Genomic DNA, 16,745 nt, shown 5'->3' on the forward strand with positions numbered 1-16,745 from the left:
AGAGAGGTTGAGTGACTTGTCCGGGTCATTTTTATGTTGCTAAGATCACCTTTATGTTGAGTTTCACTTACATTCATATCATGCTAAGTCATGACTTTGAAATATTCACTTTCAATCTTATCCAATGCTGCTATATGTTTACAAACATTTGAAATAGAGCGACCTGACATTTGACACTATAATATATTCACCTATATTGTATCACATGTGTTTAAGAAATTACAATTCTACAAGGATGTGCCTTCCTCAGCGATTCACTATTTTAATCAACTAAATTAGTTCAAATCAGTGGTCTCTGCTCAAAAGCCATGCAACTCCAGAATGCCCACAATTTTCCCAATAAGGTCTTCTGGGAATAAATAGATTGATTTAATAATAGTAGCAAAAGCCACACTTTATACTTTTATAAAACTTTCTTGTACATTATCTCATTCAATCTATATGACTATCCTGTGAGAGTAGTGTTATTATCTAAAATAATAAAATGAGAAAAATGAAATTTAAAGAGATTAGATGATTTGCCCACAGTACATTTGTCACTGATTCCTGGCCAAACTGCAGGTTGAGCTTTTCAATGTTAGTTTTATATAATATAATACGTGGGTTTGGGTTTTCTTCTGTGTGTTCCTTAACAATAACCTACATTATTCAGCATGCTAATTATGTGCACTATTTTGACAAATTGTGTGTTTATGACAATGAGTAACCCTCCCGACTGGACAAAGAATGTAGAGTAAGTTCAACTTATAAGCCACCTATGTGAGTATGTATATGTGTGTGTGTGTATTGTTGGATAAACATAGTGATGTATATCTATGTCTATGTATATGTATTTAGGATTTAATATCTCTCCACGTGTACTTGGTGGTGACCAGAAGCCCATCATTCTTGCACATTCATCACTCTCCCTTTAGAATATACAGTGGCCAGAGCAAATATGGTGAAAGTTTCACAGAAAGGAACCAATGTGGTAGACCTTGGTTCCAGTTAACGTCCAGATTAATTCAGTGAGTCTTCCACATGCCCTAAAAAAATACTATCAAACCTCACCAAGTTTACACTTCCATCAGGCACATCTACTCTGTGCCAGGCCTGTATTGGTTTCAAATATGGTCACCAAAATATCTGCTGGGAAAAAAATCCCCAAATTTGGGATTTGCAAACTTGAATATTTAATAAACTGAGGGCTCTGCTAACTGAGCTTCCCTTGTCGCTCAGACAGTAAAGAATCTGCCTGCAATGCAGGAGACCAGTAATCCCTGGTTCGGAAAGATCCCCTGGAGAAGGAAAAGACAACACACTCCCGTATTCTCGCCTGGAGAATTCCATGGACGGAGGAACCTGGCGGGCTATAGTCTATGGGGTCACAAAGAATTGGACACAACTGAGCAACTAACACCCGCCCCACCCAGCGCCCCCCCCACACACACTAAAACGAAAGGGGAGCATTTTCAGAAACCAAGTGCATTGCCAACTGTTCTAATGGACTCTGTTCTGGGATTCTTTGAGGACAGTGAGGCCAGATGTGTGGAAGTGCTGCTGGGGCTGTTCTCATGGCTGGCGTGCTAACCACTATTGCTCTGTGGCTTCTGACCCTTAAAGCAACAACCGTCGGGGTATTCTCAAGGGCCTTTTCCCTTCCTGGACACTTCCAGGTTGGAGCCAATAAAAAGATAAAGTTTCCAAAGAAGTGAAAGTCACTCAATTGTGTCCGACTCTTCACGACCCAATGGACTATACAGGCCATTGAATTCTCCAAGCCAGAATACTGGAGTGGGTAGCCTTTCCCTTCTCCAGGGGCTCTTCCCAACCCAGGGGTCAAACACAGGTCTTCTGCATTGCAGGTGGATTGTTTCCCAGCTGAGCCACTAGGGAAGCCCAGAGATTCTGAAGGAAATTTTTTTAAAAATTACATACAAAGGATTGCTTAAGTATTAACACTAATGTGTGAGGCCCACAGGTCTCAAGTTGCCCTTGTTTCTGTGATTTCATTCTCCAACTTCTGAGTTGAAGATTAAAACATCTAAGTTTCTAGTTGGAAATCTATAGATTTCTTCTCATTTAAAGTGAGTAAATGATTTAAATTTTGGAAACATCTAAGTTTCCAATCTGTCTCAATATTTTATTCTAAATTAGATTTTCACCTCTGATGACCCTAGAATTATCCATTTGGCATGAACAAAATTCTTTTCCCAAGTAAGTTAACTTAGCTTATCTTGAAAAAAGAGAAAAACTTGAGACTTACTAATTTGTCAATGTTCCCTCATTCATAAAACATAATTGAAATTAAGCATTTTTACTTTCTAAAGGAAAATAATTTTATGCTTCCACAATATTATTGATCAGCTACTCCATCATGTGAATGTACTGGATAATTCTCAGGAGGCTCTATTCATTTGTGTCAATACTAAGACATTTCAGATACACTTTATACAGTATGTATTTCTCACTCTGCTCTTAGAGCAACTTAAAAACAACTCTGTGTGTGTTAAGGAGTAAATTTAAATTTCAGACTATGTTTTATTTCCATGAAAATAATTTTAACCTGCATGGATTCCTTTTTAAATGTTTGTTATTAACATAATGAGAGAGTGTTAAGAAATTGATAAGCCATGAAAGAAAGTGATTAGTTTATTCATTCTTTTTGGATACTTGTCTCCAGGTACACCTTCACAGGAATATATACTTTTGAATCACTTATAAAAATTATTGCAAGGGGTTTCTGTTTAGAAGATTTTACTTTCCTTCGAGACCCATGGAACTGGCTCGACTTCACTGTCATTACATTTGCGTAAGTGTTTTTTTTTTTTGGAAGCTTCAAAAAGGTATATATTTTGGCTTCTACAAGTGTTCATGCTTTTAAAGAATAAGCTGCTTGCTTTAACTGCAGAATATTTCTGTGTGATTTATACATTTAAGCTCTGGATTTTAATTTAGTGCAACAGAGGTCAAAGAGGCGTTTCACTTTGGCAGAAAGGCTTTGCAGTAATAGAAATTATAACGTTCATACATAATAAACATCTCTCAGCAAAGTTCATACATGCTACTGTTCCAACAGTACACACACACATTCACACACACACACACACACACTAATATGGAAGCAAAAATGTATTTATAATACAACCTGTGAAAATGGTTTTTAAAAATTACAACCAAAAAGACCTCCGCTGGCCCTACAAATTTCCATTCACTTTATCCACATTATGTACTCTCCCCGGTTTCTTAGGTAGAATAATAGAAAATAAACATCAAAACATTTTGACATAACAAACTAATAGAAAAACACAAGGTTCTTAAAATATATTTGCTATTAAACGGTTATGTCATCAACAAATGCACAATTAAGGTTTACAAACAAGCATACTCTCTGACTCTTCCTATTTCTCACTTGATCCTTTCCTTTCTTCCTCTCCTTCTTTCCGCTTCTAATTTTCCTCATCATTTTCTTTATATAAACCTTCTTATCCTTATTTCTCAACCAGATAAATTCAGTAATGCACACACCACAACTTCTGTAGTCTGCTTTTTTTTTTTTTTTTTGTCTAGTGATAAACTTCCCTGAGAAAGAAGAAACCCAGGAAAGTAAGAGAAGGCCACTCTGCACTAGGTGAAATTAGAATCTGGAGGAAGATGGACCAATGTGGTTCACACCCTCATTCTTCAGCAGCTGGTTTACTTGGCCTCTTACAGGCATACGGATGTGGGAAGGTGGGCAGAGGAGAGATGGAGCTGATATTCTCAAGGCTCCAAATGCTGCCTGTCTCGTCTAAATTCCATATCTAGTCAAAATGAGCTGATTCTTCACCATCCCCTCTGGCCATGGCTCAAAATAAAGCATTTTTGAGGGGCTATTGTTTTTTGAGGCTAAAATAACAAGAATGGCAAGAGTGATCATTGGGCCCCCGTAAAATATTGTTCTTAATTTGCCTAGTTTTCACTTAAGAGTTACACCAAGAAATCCTGATCACAGGCAATGTCAGTCTGCCTGAATGTCTCTTGGATGATTTCAAGTATTTTTTTAAAAACTGAAGGCCTAAAACTATTAGCTCAGTTCAATCACTTAGTCATGTCTGACCCTTTGTGACCCCATGGACTGCAGCACGCCAGGCCTCCCTGTGCATCACCAGCTCCTAGAACTTGCTCAGACTCAATGCCCATTGAGTTGGTGATGCCATCCAGCCATTTCATCCTCTGTCATCCCCTTTTCCCTCCTGCCTTCAATCTTTCCCAGCATCAGGGTCTTTTCCAGTGAATCAGTTCCTTGCATCAAGTGGCCAAAGTATTGGAGTTTTCAGTTTCAGCATCAGTCCTTCCAATAAATATTCAGGACTGATTTCCTTTAGGATTGACTGGTTTGACCTCCTTGCAGTCCAAGGGACTCTCAAGAGTCTTTTCCAACATCACAGTTCAAAAGCATCAATTCTTTGGTGCTCAACTTTCTTTATAGTCCAACTCTCACGTCCATACATGACCACTGGAAAAACCATAGCCTTGACTAGATGGACCTTTGTTAGCAAAGTAATGTCTCTGCTTTTTAATATGCTGTCTAGGTTGGTCATAGCTTTTCTTCCAAGGCACAAGCATCTTTTAACTTTATGGCTGCAATCACCATTTGCAGTGATTTTGGAGTCCTCCAAAATAAAATCTCTCACTGTTTCCATAGTTTCCCCATCTATCTGCCATGAAGTGATGGGACTGGATGCCATGATCTTTGTTTTTTGAATGTTGAGTTTCAAGCCAACTTTTTCACTCTCCTCTTTCACTTTCATCAAGAGGCTCTTTAGTTCTTCTCTTTCTGCCTAAAGGTATAGCCAAGAATTATTGTCTTTTTACTTAATTCTCATAAATTACCCATGATATCGATTGTACTGCTTTTTGCAATGACAAAAGGATTGTGTACTTAAGAAATTTACATCCACTTCATGGCCTTAAATGATATAAGTAAAGAAAACCATAGTGATGGACCCTAACTTCTAAATTGTTACTGACAAAATCATCATTCAAAATCACAAAGAAGGGCTTTATAAAAGACCCAAGCAAATAATATACATGCTGCTTAATTCTTGAATAACTCTAATTTAATTCTGCAGGTATGTAACAGAATTTGTAAGCCTAGGCAATTTTTCAGCTGTTCACACTTTCAGAGTCTTGAGAGCTTTGAAAACTATTTCTGTAATTCCAGGTAAGAAGTGATCAGTATAAAGCATAAGGCTCCTTGTACCTATGGCTCTTTCTTTGTATCCTGTTATTGTGTTTGTGTGTGAACTCCCTATTACAGATATGTGACAGAGTTTGTGGACCTGGGCAATGTCTCCGCATTGAGAACATTCAGAGTTCTCCGAGCGCTGAAAACAATTTCAGTCATTCCAGGTGAGGGCTAAACACTGAGGCTTAGCTGTCATGATTTTTCAACAACGGTCTCTTTTCTTAACACTCAGCATTACAGAAAATTGGGGATCATAATCATTTAAATCATAATAATAAAAAAAATGAGTGTTACTCAGAGAATAATTATTATTTGAACATAAACGTTTATGGTTTCATACTTTTCATCAGTCTTGGAGTTCAACACTTTCTTGCATGAGACACTGTATTATACGGTCTATGTGATTTGCACTTAAGTAAGTCCTGGGTTTTTTCCTCCATGTCAGTTGTACTAAAGATTTGTTCCCTATCAAATGTACTGGTCTGTAATTTGTTGTTCATTTTAGGCATTGATGACAATGTCTGTACAATGTGAATCTTGAGCTGAGCTGAGCTGAGCTGAAGTTGCTCAGTCGTGTCCGACTCTTTGCGACCCCATGGACTGTAGCCCCCCAGGTTCCTCAGTCCATAGGATTTTCTGGGCATGAGTACTGGAGTGGGTTGCCATTTCCTTCTCCAGGGGATCTTACTGACCCAGGGATCGAACTCGGGTCTCACGCATTGTAGGCAGACGCTTTACCATCTGAGCTACCAGGGAAGCCCAGTGTGAATCTTAATATTGCTTAAAAAGACAAGGAAATAAGATAGTAGAGAGTAGCATGGGTCTGCCGGAGGATTTATTATCTTTTTGAGCCATGCTGTGTGGCTTGGGGTATCTTAGTTCCCTGAAGAGGCTTTGAACTTGGACCATGGTAGGAAAAGTAGCAAATCCTAACCACTAAACTACCAGAAAACTCCCCAAGGCTTTATTATCTTAAAGTGCAATTATCCTCCAAACCGCCTCCAGTTTTATAGCAATATCTTTCTTACTTATGAATAGGAATTTGGAAAATATTTTTATTCTGGTAATTTGTCATAAAACTGACAACTGACCCTAATGAAAGTATGGGGCAAGTTTCATTAGCAAACCAGAGAAATAAAAAATGTTTTTCTTCATATAGGCTTTGTGAAGACCATGAACTTCCAGCTATTTTATCCAAATGTAATGGGATATGGATTTTCATTTCATTGTTCAGATCATTACATTTCCAGAGTTTATTTTCATTAGCACTTCAACCTTCCATGACGTGTTGCTTTCTCTTTACCATTGATTGCACTCATTTTCAAACTTATTCATGGAATCTATGTTTTCAAGAAAATTGTGTGAAGCTTTTCTTACTTCAGACATTCTAAGTCTTCATAATAATAACCTTCCTTCTTTCAGGTCTGAAAACCATTGTGGGGGCCCTGATCCAGTCTGTGAAAAAGCTTTCAGATGTCATGATCCTAACTGTGTTCTGTCTGAGTGTGTTTGCCCTGATTGGGCTGCAGCTCTTTATGGGCAACCTGCGGAATAAATGTGTACAATGGCCTCCCACCAATGCTTCCCTGGAGGAACACACCGTAGAGAAGAACATAACTAGGAATTACAATGGTACACTTATAAACGAAACTCAAAATGAGTTTGACTGGAAGTCGTATATTCAAGATTCAAGTAAGAATTACTATTATGTAGGTTTATTTTTTCATTGTTGATCTTCTTTCCATATAGGCATGGAAAAATTTTTAAATGATTGTATAACAGGCTGTAATGTCTTTATCACCTTATAATGGTTTGCACATAAATTTAATTATTATAGTGATAAATATTCTAATTATGACTCTTAAATGCCACTTTCTGTCACATCATCTGATGAGAGACGGAAGAATTCAGCAGGAAAGAAATTTTCATAGGATATTGGGTTTCTGTACATTCTTCTCATCAAGGTATGGAGCTATACATTGCCTCATTTGAGGCAATCAAATAAAATATTTGAAGGCCCTTTGTTAACTCCCAAGTATTATGCAAATATAACTTATTAAATGCCAATTTCAGATTGCATTTTATGTACCAGAAACTGCACAGGATTCCAGGAAAATAATGGTGATGGCACATGAATCCACGGTACTTATAGTTCAATAGGTAACTTTTATTGTTATTTTATAGAAATCAAGTGAAGACCTAAAGATAAATTCTGTTCTTACAATTGTAGAATAAGAATTATAAGTTGTATTCCATCAAAAAGAAGGAAATGAGAATCAGTAAAGCTTTAGGAGAGAGAAGTTTAAGATGTCAAAAATCTGTGAAGATATGGGAATCAGTTTATCTTTATTTCAAGAGTTTAGACAAAATAGTTGAATGTTTAAATATTCTAGTATAGAAGGATGAAACAATAAATGGCCTAGTATCCTTTCTCTTTTGAAAGTGACAATAAAAATAAGCAAAATTTTTCTATTGTATAATTTTGGTATCTGCCAGTAGCAACATTTCAAAAGCAGAAAAAAAGACCGTGATTCATGGGGAAAGAGAACATCCTTTTAAAGAAAAATATTAAATATATAAAACTTAGACTCTACGGGTGCTTAAATATAGCTGTATCTTTATTATTTTAAGGAGATGAGTAATCCTTAGGGGGAAAAAAATCAAAGAAGAGAGAAAGCCTTAGTAATGATTATGTGAAACAAGTAGAATTAGTCTTAAAGGTTAACTTACTGGTGATTTGATAATTCTTAAAGTAATGATATCTTAATTATATCTACTACTGTGGGCAAGAATCCCTTAGAAAAAATGAAGGAGCCATCATTGTCAACAAAAGAGTCCAAAATGCAGTACTTGGATGCAATCTCAAAAATGACAGAATGATCTCTGTTTCTTTCCAAGGCAAACCATTCAATATCACAGTAATCAAGTCTATGCCCTGAGTGTAATGCTGAAGAAGCTGAAGTTGAATGGTTCTATGAAGACCTACAAGACCTTTTAGAACTAACAACAAAAAGAAGATATGCTTTTCATTACAGGGGACTAGAATGCAAAAGTAGGAAGTCAAGAAACACCTGGAGTAACGGGAAAATTTGGCCTTGGAGTACAGAATGAAGCAGGGCAAAGGCTAATAGAGTTCTGCCAAGAGAACGCACTGGTCATAGCAAACACCCTCTTCCAACAACACAAGAGAAGACTCTACATTTGGTCATCACCAGATGGTCGATACCAAAATCAGATTGATTATATTCTTTGCAGCCAAAGATGGAGAAGCTCTATACAATCAGCAGAAATAAGACCAGGAGCTGACTGGTCTCAGATCATGAACTCTTTATTGCCAAATTCAGACTTAAATTGAAAAAAGTAGGGAAAACCACTAGACCATTCAGGTATGACCTAAATCAAATCCCTTATGATTATACAGTGGAAGTGAAAAATAGATTCAAGGGATTAGATCTGATAGTGTCTGATAGGATGGTGGTTCATGACATTGTACAGGAGACAGTGATCAAGACCATCCCCAAGATAAAGAAATGCAAAAAGGCAAAATGGTTGTCTGAGGAGGCCTTACAAATAGCTATGAAAAGAAGAGAAGCAAAAGGCAAATGAGAAAAGGAAAGATATTCCCATTTGAATGCAAAGTTCCAAAGAACAGCAAGGAGAGATAAGAAAGCCTTCTTCAGTGATCACAGCAAAGAAATAGAGGAAAACAGTAGAATGGGAAAGACTAGAGATCTCCTCAAGAAAATTAGAGGTACCAAGGGAACATTTCATGCAAAGATGGTCTCAATAAAAGACAGAAATGGTATGCACCTAACAGAAGCAGAAGGAATTAAGAAGAGGTGGCAAGAATACACAGAAGAACTATACAAAAAAGATCTTAATGACCCAGATAATCACAATGGTATGATCACTCACCTAGAGCCAGACATCCTGGAGTCCTAAGTCAAGTGGGCCTTAGGAAGCATCACTAAGAACAAAGCTAGAGGAGGTGATGGAATTCCAGTAGAGCTATTTCAAATCCTCAAAGATAATGATGTTAAAATGCTGCACTCAATATGCTAGCAAATTTGGAAAAGTCAGCAGTGGCCACAAGACTGGAATAGGTCAGTTTTCATTCCAATCCCAAAGAAAAGCAATGCCAAAGAATGTTCAAACTACCACACAATTGCACTCATCTCACATGCTAGCAAATTAATGCTGAAAATTCTCCAAGCCAGGCTTCAACAGTACGTGAACCATGAACTTCCAGATGTTCAAGCTGGATTTAGAAAAGGCAGAGGAACCTGAGGTCAAATTGCCAACATCCGCTGGATCATTGAAAAAGCACGAGAGTTTCAGAAAAACATCTACTTCTGCTTTATTGACTATGCCAAAGCCTCTGACAGTATGGATCACAACAAACTGGAAAATTCCTAAAAAGATGTGAATACCCAACCACCTGACCTGCCACCTGAGAAATCTGTATGCAGGTCAGGAAGCAACAGTTAGAACTGGAAATGGAACAACAGACTGGTTCCAAATTGGGAAAGGAGTATGTCAAGGCTGTATATTATCACCCTGTTTATTTAACTCATATGCAGAGTATATTATGAGAAACGCTGGGCTGGATGAAGCACAAGCTGGAATCGACATTGGAATATCAATAACCTCAGATACACATATGACATCACCCTTATGGCAGAAAGCAAAGAACTAAAGAGCTTCTTGATGAAAGTGAAAGAGGATAGTGAAATGTTGGTTTAAAACTCAACATTCAGAAAACTAAGATCATGGCATCTGATCCCATCACTTAAAGGCAAATGGGTGGGGAAACAGTGGCAGACTTTATTTTTTTTGGGGGGAGGGGTTCCAAAATCACTGCAGATGTTGACTGCAGCCATGAAATTAAAAGATATTTGCTCCTTGGAAGAAAAGCTATGACAAACCTAGATAGCATATTAAAAAGCAGAGACACTCCTTTGCCAACAAAGGTCTGTCTAGTCAAAGTTAGATTTTTTTTCTAGTCAAAGCTACTGGTTTTTCCAGTGGTCATGTATGGATGTGAGAATTGAACTATAAAGAAAGTTGAGCATCTAAAAATTGATACTTTTGAACTGTGGTGTTGGGGAAAACTCTTGAGAGTCCCTTGGACTGCAAGGAGATCCAACCAATCCATCCTAAAGGAAATCAGTCCTGAATATTCATTGAAGGACTGATGCTGAAGCTGAAACTCCAATACTTGGGCCTCTTGATGCAAAGAACTGACTCATTGGAAAAGACCCTGATGCTGGGAAAGATTGAAGGCAGAAGGAGAAGGGGACGACTGAGGACGAGATCGTTGGATGGCATCACGGACTCAATGGACATGAGTTTGAGTAAATTCTGGGTGTCGGCAATGGACATTGAGGCCTGGCATGCTGCAGCATGGGGTCACAAAGAGTTGGAAACGGCTGAGCGACTGAACCGAACTGAAAGTAAAGATAGCATATTAAAAAAACTAATGGCATTCTTATAGTTGTAGATCTGGAATATACCTTGGTTGATACAGATGATCTCTTCCATGATATTATTGACATGACAACAAATAATTTGCAAATAATTATAAATTGCTACATTAAGACAAATGATGAGAAAAATACATGTAAGAGGAACACATGAAATATCTCTTATTCATTTCATATGATGCTTATCAGTTCACTGATGTCACCAACTCCCTGAAATCTGTTTTTCTTTTTAATCAAGAAACCAGTTATGAGGATGTCACTTATGATTTATTCACTTTAAGTAATTTATTGAACTCCATTCCTCTTACATTGAAAATAAAGGAAGTTAAGAATATCTGAGGCTATTTTGAGCCCTAAATATCTGTCTTATCATTTTCTCTAATATTCTATTTGTTGAAAAAAAGAGTATTTTAAACTAAATGCACATATAGATAAAATGGTTTGTTTTTGAAAGTGATAGAAAATCTAATTTATTAAAATCAAAGATAAACATTATGATTGAGTTATATTTTCTTCAGATTAAACTTCTAGATCACTGAGTTTAATGGACAAAGCTTTCCGTATAAATACCTAGTATCAAAAATTTGTCCAGAAAATGTCATATTTCTTTCACATTGTTTAATTTTAACTACAAATTAAGAAATCACACCTTTGTTTTTTTATGTTCAGAGATGACCTGGGGGATTAAAATATTTTTATTATGTATCTTTGTATCTCTTATAAAACTGCATAGAATAAATTTCTCAGAAAATATGGCATCTAAAAAATATTTTTTCTTATAAAATCCTAAATTGTTTTTTTACAAAATGACTCTTTAATTTCATGTGCTTCTCTTTTTGTCACCCCTTTACTTATTCATTCAGTAAGCTTTATTGAAAGGCTGAAATGAAGTGAAAGTTGCTCAGTCGTGTTCAACTCTTTGCAACCCCAAGGACTATACAGTCCATGGAATCCTCCAGGCCAGATTACTGGAGTGGGTAGCCTTTCCTTTCTCCAGGGGATCTTCCCAATCCAGGGATTGAACCCAGGTCTCCCGCACTGCAGATGGATTCTTTACCAGCTGAGGCACAAGGGAAGCCCTATTGAAAGGCTGCTAGGTCCCAAATACTATGTATTCCCAAACAACATGGAAATAACCAATGACTCACTTTTCAAGGAGTAGTAGTATTTGTAAACAAATAATTACAACATAAGACAGTGAGTATAATAATAATGCGTATACATGTTCCTGGTAGCATAGTGAGAGTTCTTAATTTTGCCTATCTTCATTGGAAGAAAGTAGAAGATATCAAGGAATAGTTCACTGAAGAGTTGACATTTCAACAGGATATTGAAAGAATCCAAGGAATTTGCCCAGAGACAGAAAACTTAGAGTTAATAAAATATTCACCTATAGTAATTATGTTAGCTTTAATATTTAAGCTTATTTTAAAATTTCACTCATTTTAGTAAATGACATGGTTTATGCATCTTTTATTATAAGTTGCCTATGACATATTTTATAAATTGGTAGAATATAAATTATAATTTATTAGTCATTTATAAAGTGTTAAAAAATATGGACTACTGTTCAGAAAAGCTAAAATCCCTTTCTTTTGAAATATGTGGCAGTCTTGAGAAAGCAAAGAAATCCCTATCATTCTTATCTAATTTTAGAGAATGAAATTTTTATTTTTCATGAGTAGGGTAGAAAAACACCAACACTTTCAAAAATGTTATGTTAGTTTCTGTGATTATCACTTGTTTTACATTCACAAAGAGCAAATGTTTTCTACTCTTACGTAAGTATCCAATCCCCTTGATATGATAGCTAATATTTAGAGGGAGTAATAGTTCTGCCTTTGAATAAATTATATTGTATTTAATTGTATTGTATTGTATTTAATTATATTGTATTTAAAATTACAAACTTTAAAATTAAGGAATCGGGTGGAGAGGGAGGTGGGAGGGGGGATCGGGATTGGGAATACGTGTAAATCTATGGCTGATTCATATCAATGTATGACAAAACCCACTGGAAAAAAAATAATAATAATAATAAAAATAAATAAATAAAAAAAAATAAAATTAGAATCTTAATTAGAATTTAAAATTAGGATCTTAATCTTATTTTGCAGTGTCATGCAAATGTTCATCATGTGACTTATTTTTTTCCCTAAACAGGATATCATTATTTTCTGGAGGGTTTTTCAGATGCACTACTATGTGGAAATAGCTCAGATGCAGGGTAAGCCAATAATTTGTATGTGTGTATACATATTTTCTCTTTTTTGTACAAACTGACAGATAACAGCCAGCTAACTTTATTTATAGTAATTTGTAATAATTAAGATTTTTTTATTTATAAGGTGAGGGATTGTTTAAATGTTAGGCAAGCTTTCATGTTTTGTAAAACAAGAAGGAATACTTTAGCTTTAATGCTATTTCCTTTAGATGAGTATTCGTGAGCTATGAGTCAACTCTGGAGCATCCCTGCTAAGAAAATGAACTAGACACATGTTAACACACTAATTACCAACAGAAAATAGTTTTGTAAAATGTTACTAGGCATGCTATACAGTATTTTAATGATGACATCAGGTGATTAGTAAAATTATATTAAGTCAAAAGTTGAGAAATGTGTTACTTATTTATCATACTTTCATCCCTTGAAATAGCAAATCGTTCTAGCTCAAATATTAAAAGTATAGCATGCTACCAGAATAAAAAGACAGCAGAACTTCTTATAATACTTTCTTTTGCCACATTTACAGCCAGTGTCCAGAAGGATACATGTGTGTGAAAGCTGGTAGAAATCCCAATTATGGCTACACAAGCTTTGATACCTTCAGTTGGGCTTTTTTGTCGCTGTTTCGACTGATGACTCAGGACTTCTGGGAAAATCTTTACCAGCTGGTGAGAACCTGAGGCGACACATATTGTGATCAATTGGAAGTATATAAGAAAACCAACTTAGTTATGAAATCCAAACCACACCATAGTATAATGGAAAGAGCAGAACTTGAAATCAGAAGATTGACTTTCTTTATTTTATTGATTGTAACACATATTAAGCATAGCAGTGTGTTATGAACACAGTTCTGTCTTATTTCCCCTTGACCTCAAAACATGTTCCCCACCCTTCCCATATACAGATGCTCCTAAATAGAAAAGCACAGTTTCCCCTCAATTCTGTTTACCCCCTCAGTTTTATCCTTCAGGTGGCAGGTGATGAAAATGAACAAACAGATGTAGAAGGATAAGTTTGGTCTCTTCCTGACTTTACTCAAAGTCCCAGCTCTTTAATGGAGATCCCCATGGTATTTTATTTGACTCTGCTTTATTCCTGGTAAATCCAGGAATTTCCTCCTACAGATTAGAATGCTAAATGCATGAGTTAGGGGAGAAGGAAGAGGATGAGGTTAAAGAAACAGATAGTCAACAAGGTAGGAGGGGATGTGACCATCATAATTATTTATATCGGAGTCCTACAAGACACAAAGTAAGTTGACAATTGAAGCCACCAGTTAGCGAAATAATTTTGTAAAAAAATAACTCTGGTATTCTTGTTTTCAGACATTACGTGCTGCTGGAAAAACATACATGATATTTTTTGTGCTGGTCATTTTCTTGGGCTCTTTCTATCTAATAAATTTGATCCTGGCTGTGGTGGCCATGGCCTATGAAGAACAGAATCAGGCCACCTTAGAAGAGGCGGAACAGAAAGAGGCTGAATTTCAGCAGATGCTCGAACAACTTAAAAAGCAACAGGAAGCAGCTCAGGTAAATTCACCAAATCAAGTATGTCCTGTCTCATGGTATGAACCTTTTTTTATTGTTTTGGTTGTTACAACAACACTGGAGAGAAAGTGAGAAACAGATGATTGTTTGTACTTAGGAGAAACTGGTAGTATAGGGGGTTAGTCAATATTTCTACATTATTTTGATCATCTGTAAATCATTTAGTTTAACTATTCTAAGATATATGTTTATAATATTGACCACAATAGGAATCTTTCATGCTATTTTAATCATCTTAAAAATTTTAGGATTCAAGGGGAAATGTGATTTTGAGGTCTTCTCAGGTGAGAAACTTTTACTGAATGAATATACTGGCATTAGAAGGAAACCGTAGGAAATCATCTTTTCTTAGAAAAAAAATGTATTGGTCATTGTGTAAAAAGATGTTCATGTGGTTCTTAGAAGATTGTCTTTGCCCAAAAATATGTTGTCTTTTATGTGGTTGCTTGTCTTTCTAAATAAAGAAGTAATCAAATAATGTAATGTTTTCTGATACAGCAGTAGGCATATAGAAGTTACCAATTTTATGGAGATCAGGGAACCTAAAAATTACTTGATCTTTTTTTTTTTTTTTTCACTTGATCTTATAGTATGATAAAATGCCCTTCCTATCACTTCCATATTTCTTCACTCCTGTTTAGCATCAAAACTCATTGTCCTTACTATAAAAGGAAGTTGATTGGGGAATATTAATTTATTTGCAAGCCTATATTGAGGGCACTCTTGGAACAATGAAAATCATCAAAAAGTCACAATCACAACAAGCTGTGATAAAGAGCATTGTTTCCATCCCATGACCATGTAGCCAGCAACAACCAGTGCTGACTTGAAGAAACAGGATGATCTTTGGAGAACTGAATGTCTTGTCTTGCCTAGCAGAAACTATTGACCCTCCAGTCTCTAGCCTTTTGGATTGAGTATTGTAGAGGTGAGAAGGGATATCACCTTCTATAAATTTGATTGATAATATTTTGAGGGTACTGGACAATCCTGTTTCAATACTTAGAAAGAGGCCCTCAGTTCTTTATCTCATTCCTCCTATCTTGGGATATGACCCCAAGTAACTCATCAGCTTTTCTTCCATGCTCTAGTTTTTTTTTTTCCCCCAGTGAAAAAAAGACAGTGCTAATTACCAATTTTTAGAGTAAAGCAAATCCCAAAAGAATATGAATTTATGTTCTTATTGGTGTCTGATTGATCCTTGTGAATATGTGGTCTGTAAAACATCATAGAAATGTAATAAATGTTAGCACAGAGAAAATAAATTTATGTCTAAAAGCCTTTACTAGATGGACAGGAAAAAAAATTCCCTCATATTTGCAGTTTCTTCAATGTAAGATTAACTGGAGTCAGCTGAATTTTTTTTTTCAAATACTTTGCAAACACTTGAGCTATATTTTAAAAAGTAAGTTCTTCTCTTCCATACTGAAACCCTGTCTCCTCAATGTAGCAGGCAGCAGCTGTAACTGCCTCAGAGCATTCCAGAGAGCCTAGTGCAGCAGGCAGGCTCTCAGACAGCTCGTCTGAAACCTCCAAGTTGAGTTCCAAGAGTGCCAAGGAAAGAAGGAATCGGAGAAAGAAAAGAAAACAGAAAGAGCAGTCTGGCGGAGAAGAGAAAGAAGATGATGAATTCCATAAGTCTGAATCTGAGGACAGCATCAGGAGGAAAGGGTTTCGCTTCTCCATAGAAGGGAACCGGTTGACATACGAAAAGAGGTACTCCTCCCCACACCAGGTATGGCGCTGCTGAGTTAAATGATGCCGGGATGGAAATTAGAACAGGAAGCTGGCGGGGGGAGCGGGGAAGGGGCAGCTGGTGGCTGGGAGAAATGAATACGACTTAGGAATTTTTATCAACTGAATTGACTGCTTTTTAAAATATATATACATATATATTTAAACCTATCCTTTCTGTACAGTTTGAAAGAATTTTAGTTTGCATATATGTAATCCTGCAGTTTGGGGTGTGTGTGTGTTAGTGGCTCAGTCATATCTGACTCCTTGCAACCCAATGGACTGTGGCCCACCAGGCCCCTCTGTCCTTGGAATTCTCCAGGTAAGAATACTGGAGTGGGTTGACATTCCCTTCTCCTGGGGATCTTCCTGACCCAGGGATCAAACCCAGGTCTCCTGCATTGCAGAAGGATTCTTAACATCTGGATCACAAGGGGAAGCTCTCCGGCTTGGTATATGAAGGTAGCACAGTGTCAAAAGTCAGGAGACCTGAATTCTCACTTCAGCTTGTCTCCTGGCACTTGTTCTAACTAACATCT

At 36.6% G+C, this 16,745-nt stretch overlaps 1 protein-coding gene across 6 annotated transcripts in view; it reads left to right on the forward strand.

Annotated features, from left to right (window-relative positions):
- SCN1A (sodium voltage-gated channel alpha subunit 1) overlaps positions 1–16,745 on the forward strand; it is an 88,911-nt gene that overhangs the window by 15,643 nt on the left and 56,523 nt on the right. For 3 of the 6 annotated variants that reach the window (XM_061135682.1, XM_061135683.1, XM_061135686.1), the window contains exons 3-10: positions 644–733; positions 2,663–2,791; positions 5,282–5,373; positions 6,632–6,901; positions 12,856–12,919; positions 13,446–13,587; positions 14,248–14,454; positions 15,923–16,207. In XM_061135682.1, coding sequence (XP_060991665.1) covers positions 644–733; positions 2,663–2,791; positions 5,282–5,373; positions 6,632–6,901; positions 12,856–12,919; positions 13,446–13,587; positions 14,248–14,454; positions 15,923–16,207 — 1,279 coding nt within the window. The remainder of the gene's footprint in view (positions 1–643; positions 734–2,662; positions 2,792–5,281; positions 5,374–6,631; positions 6,902–12,855; positions 12,920–13,445; positions 13,588–14,247; positions 14,455–15,922; positions 16,208–16,745) is intronic. The other 3 variants (XM_061135685.1, XM_061135687.1, XM_061135688.1) reach the window with 1 other exon arrangement.

The sequence above is a fragment of the Dama dama genome, chromosome 33 (assembly GCF_033118175.1).
Source record: "Dama dama isolate Ldn47 chromosome 33, ASM3311817v1, whole genome shotgun sequence".
NCBI classification, from domain to species: domain Eukaryota; kingdom Metazoa; phylum Chordata; class Mammalia; order Artiodactyla; family Cervidae; genus Dama; species Dama dama.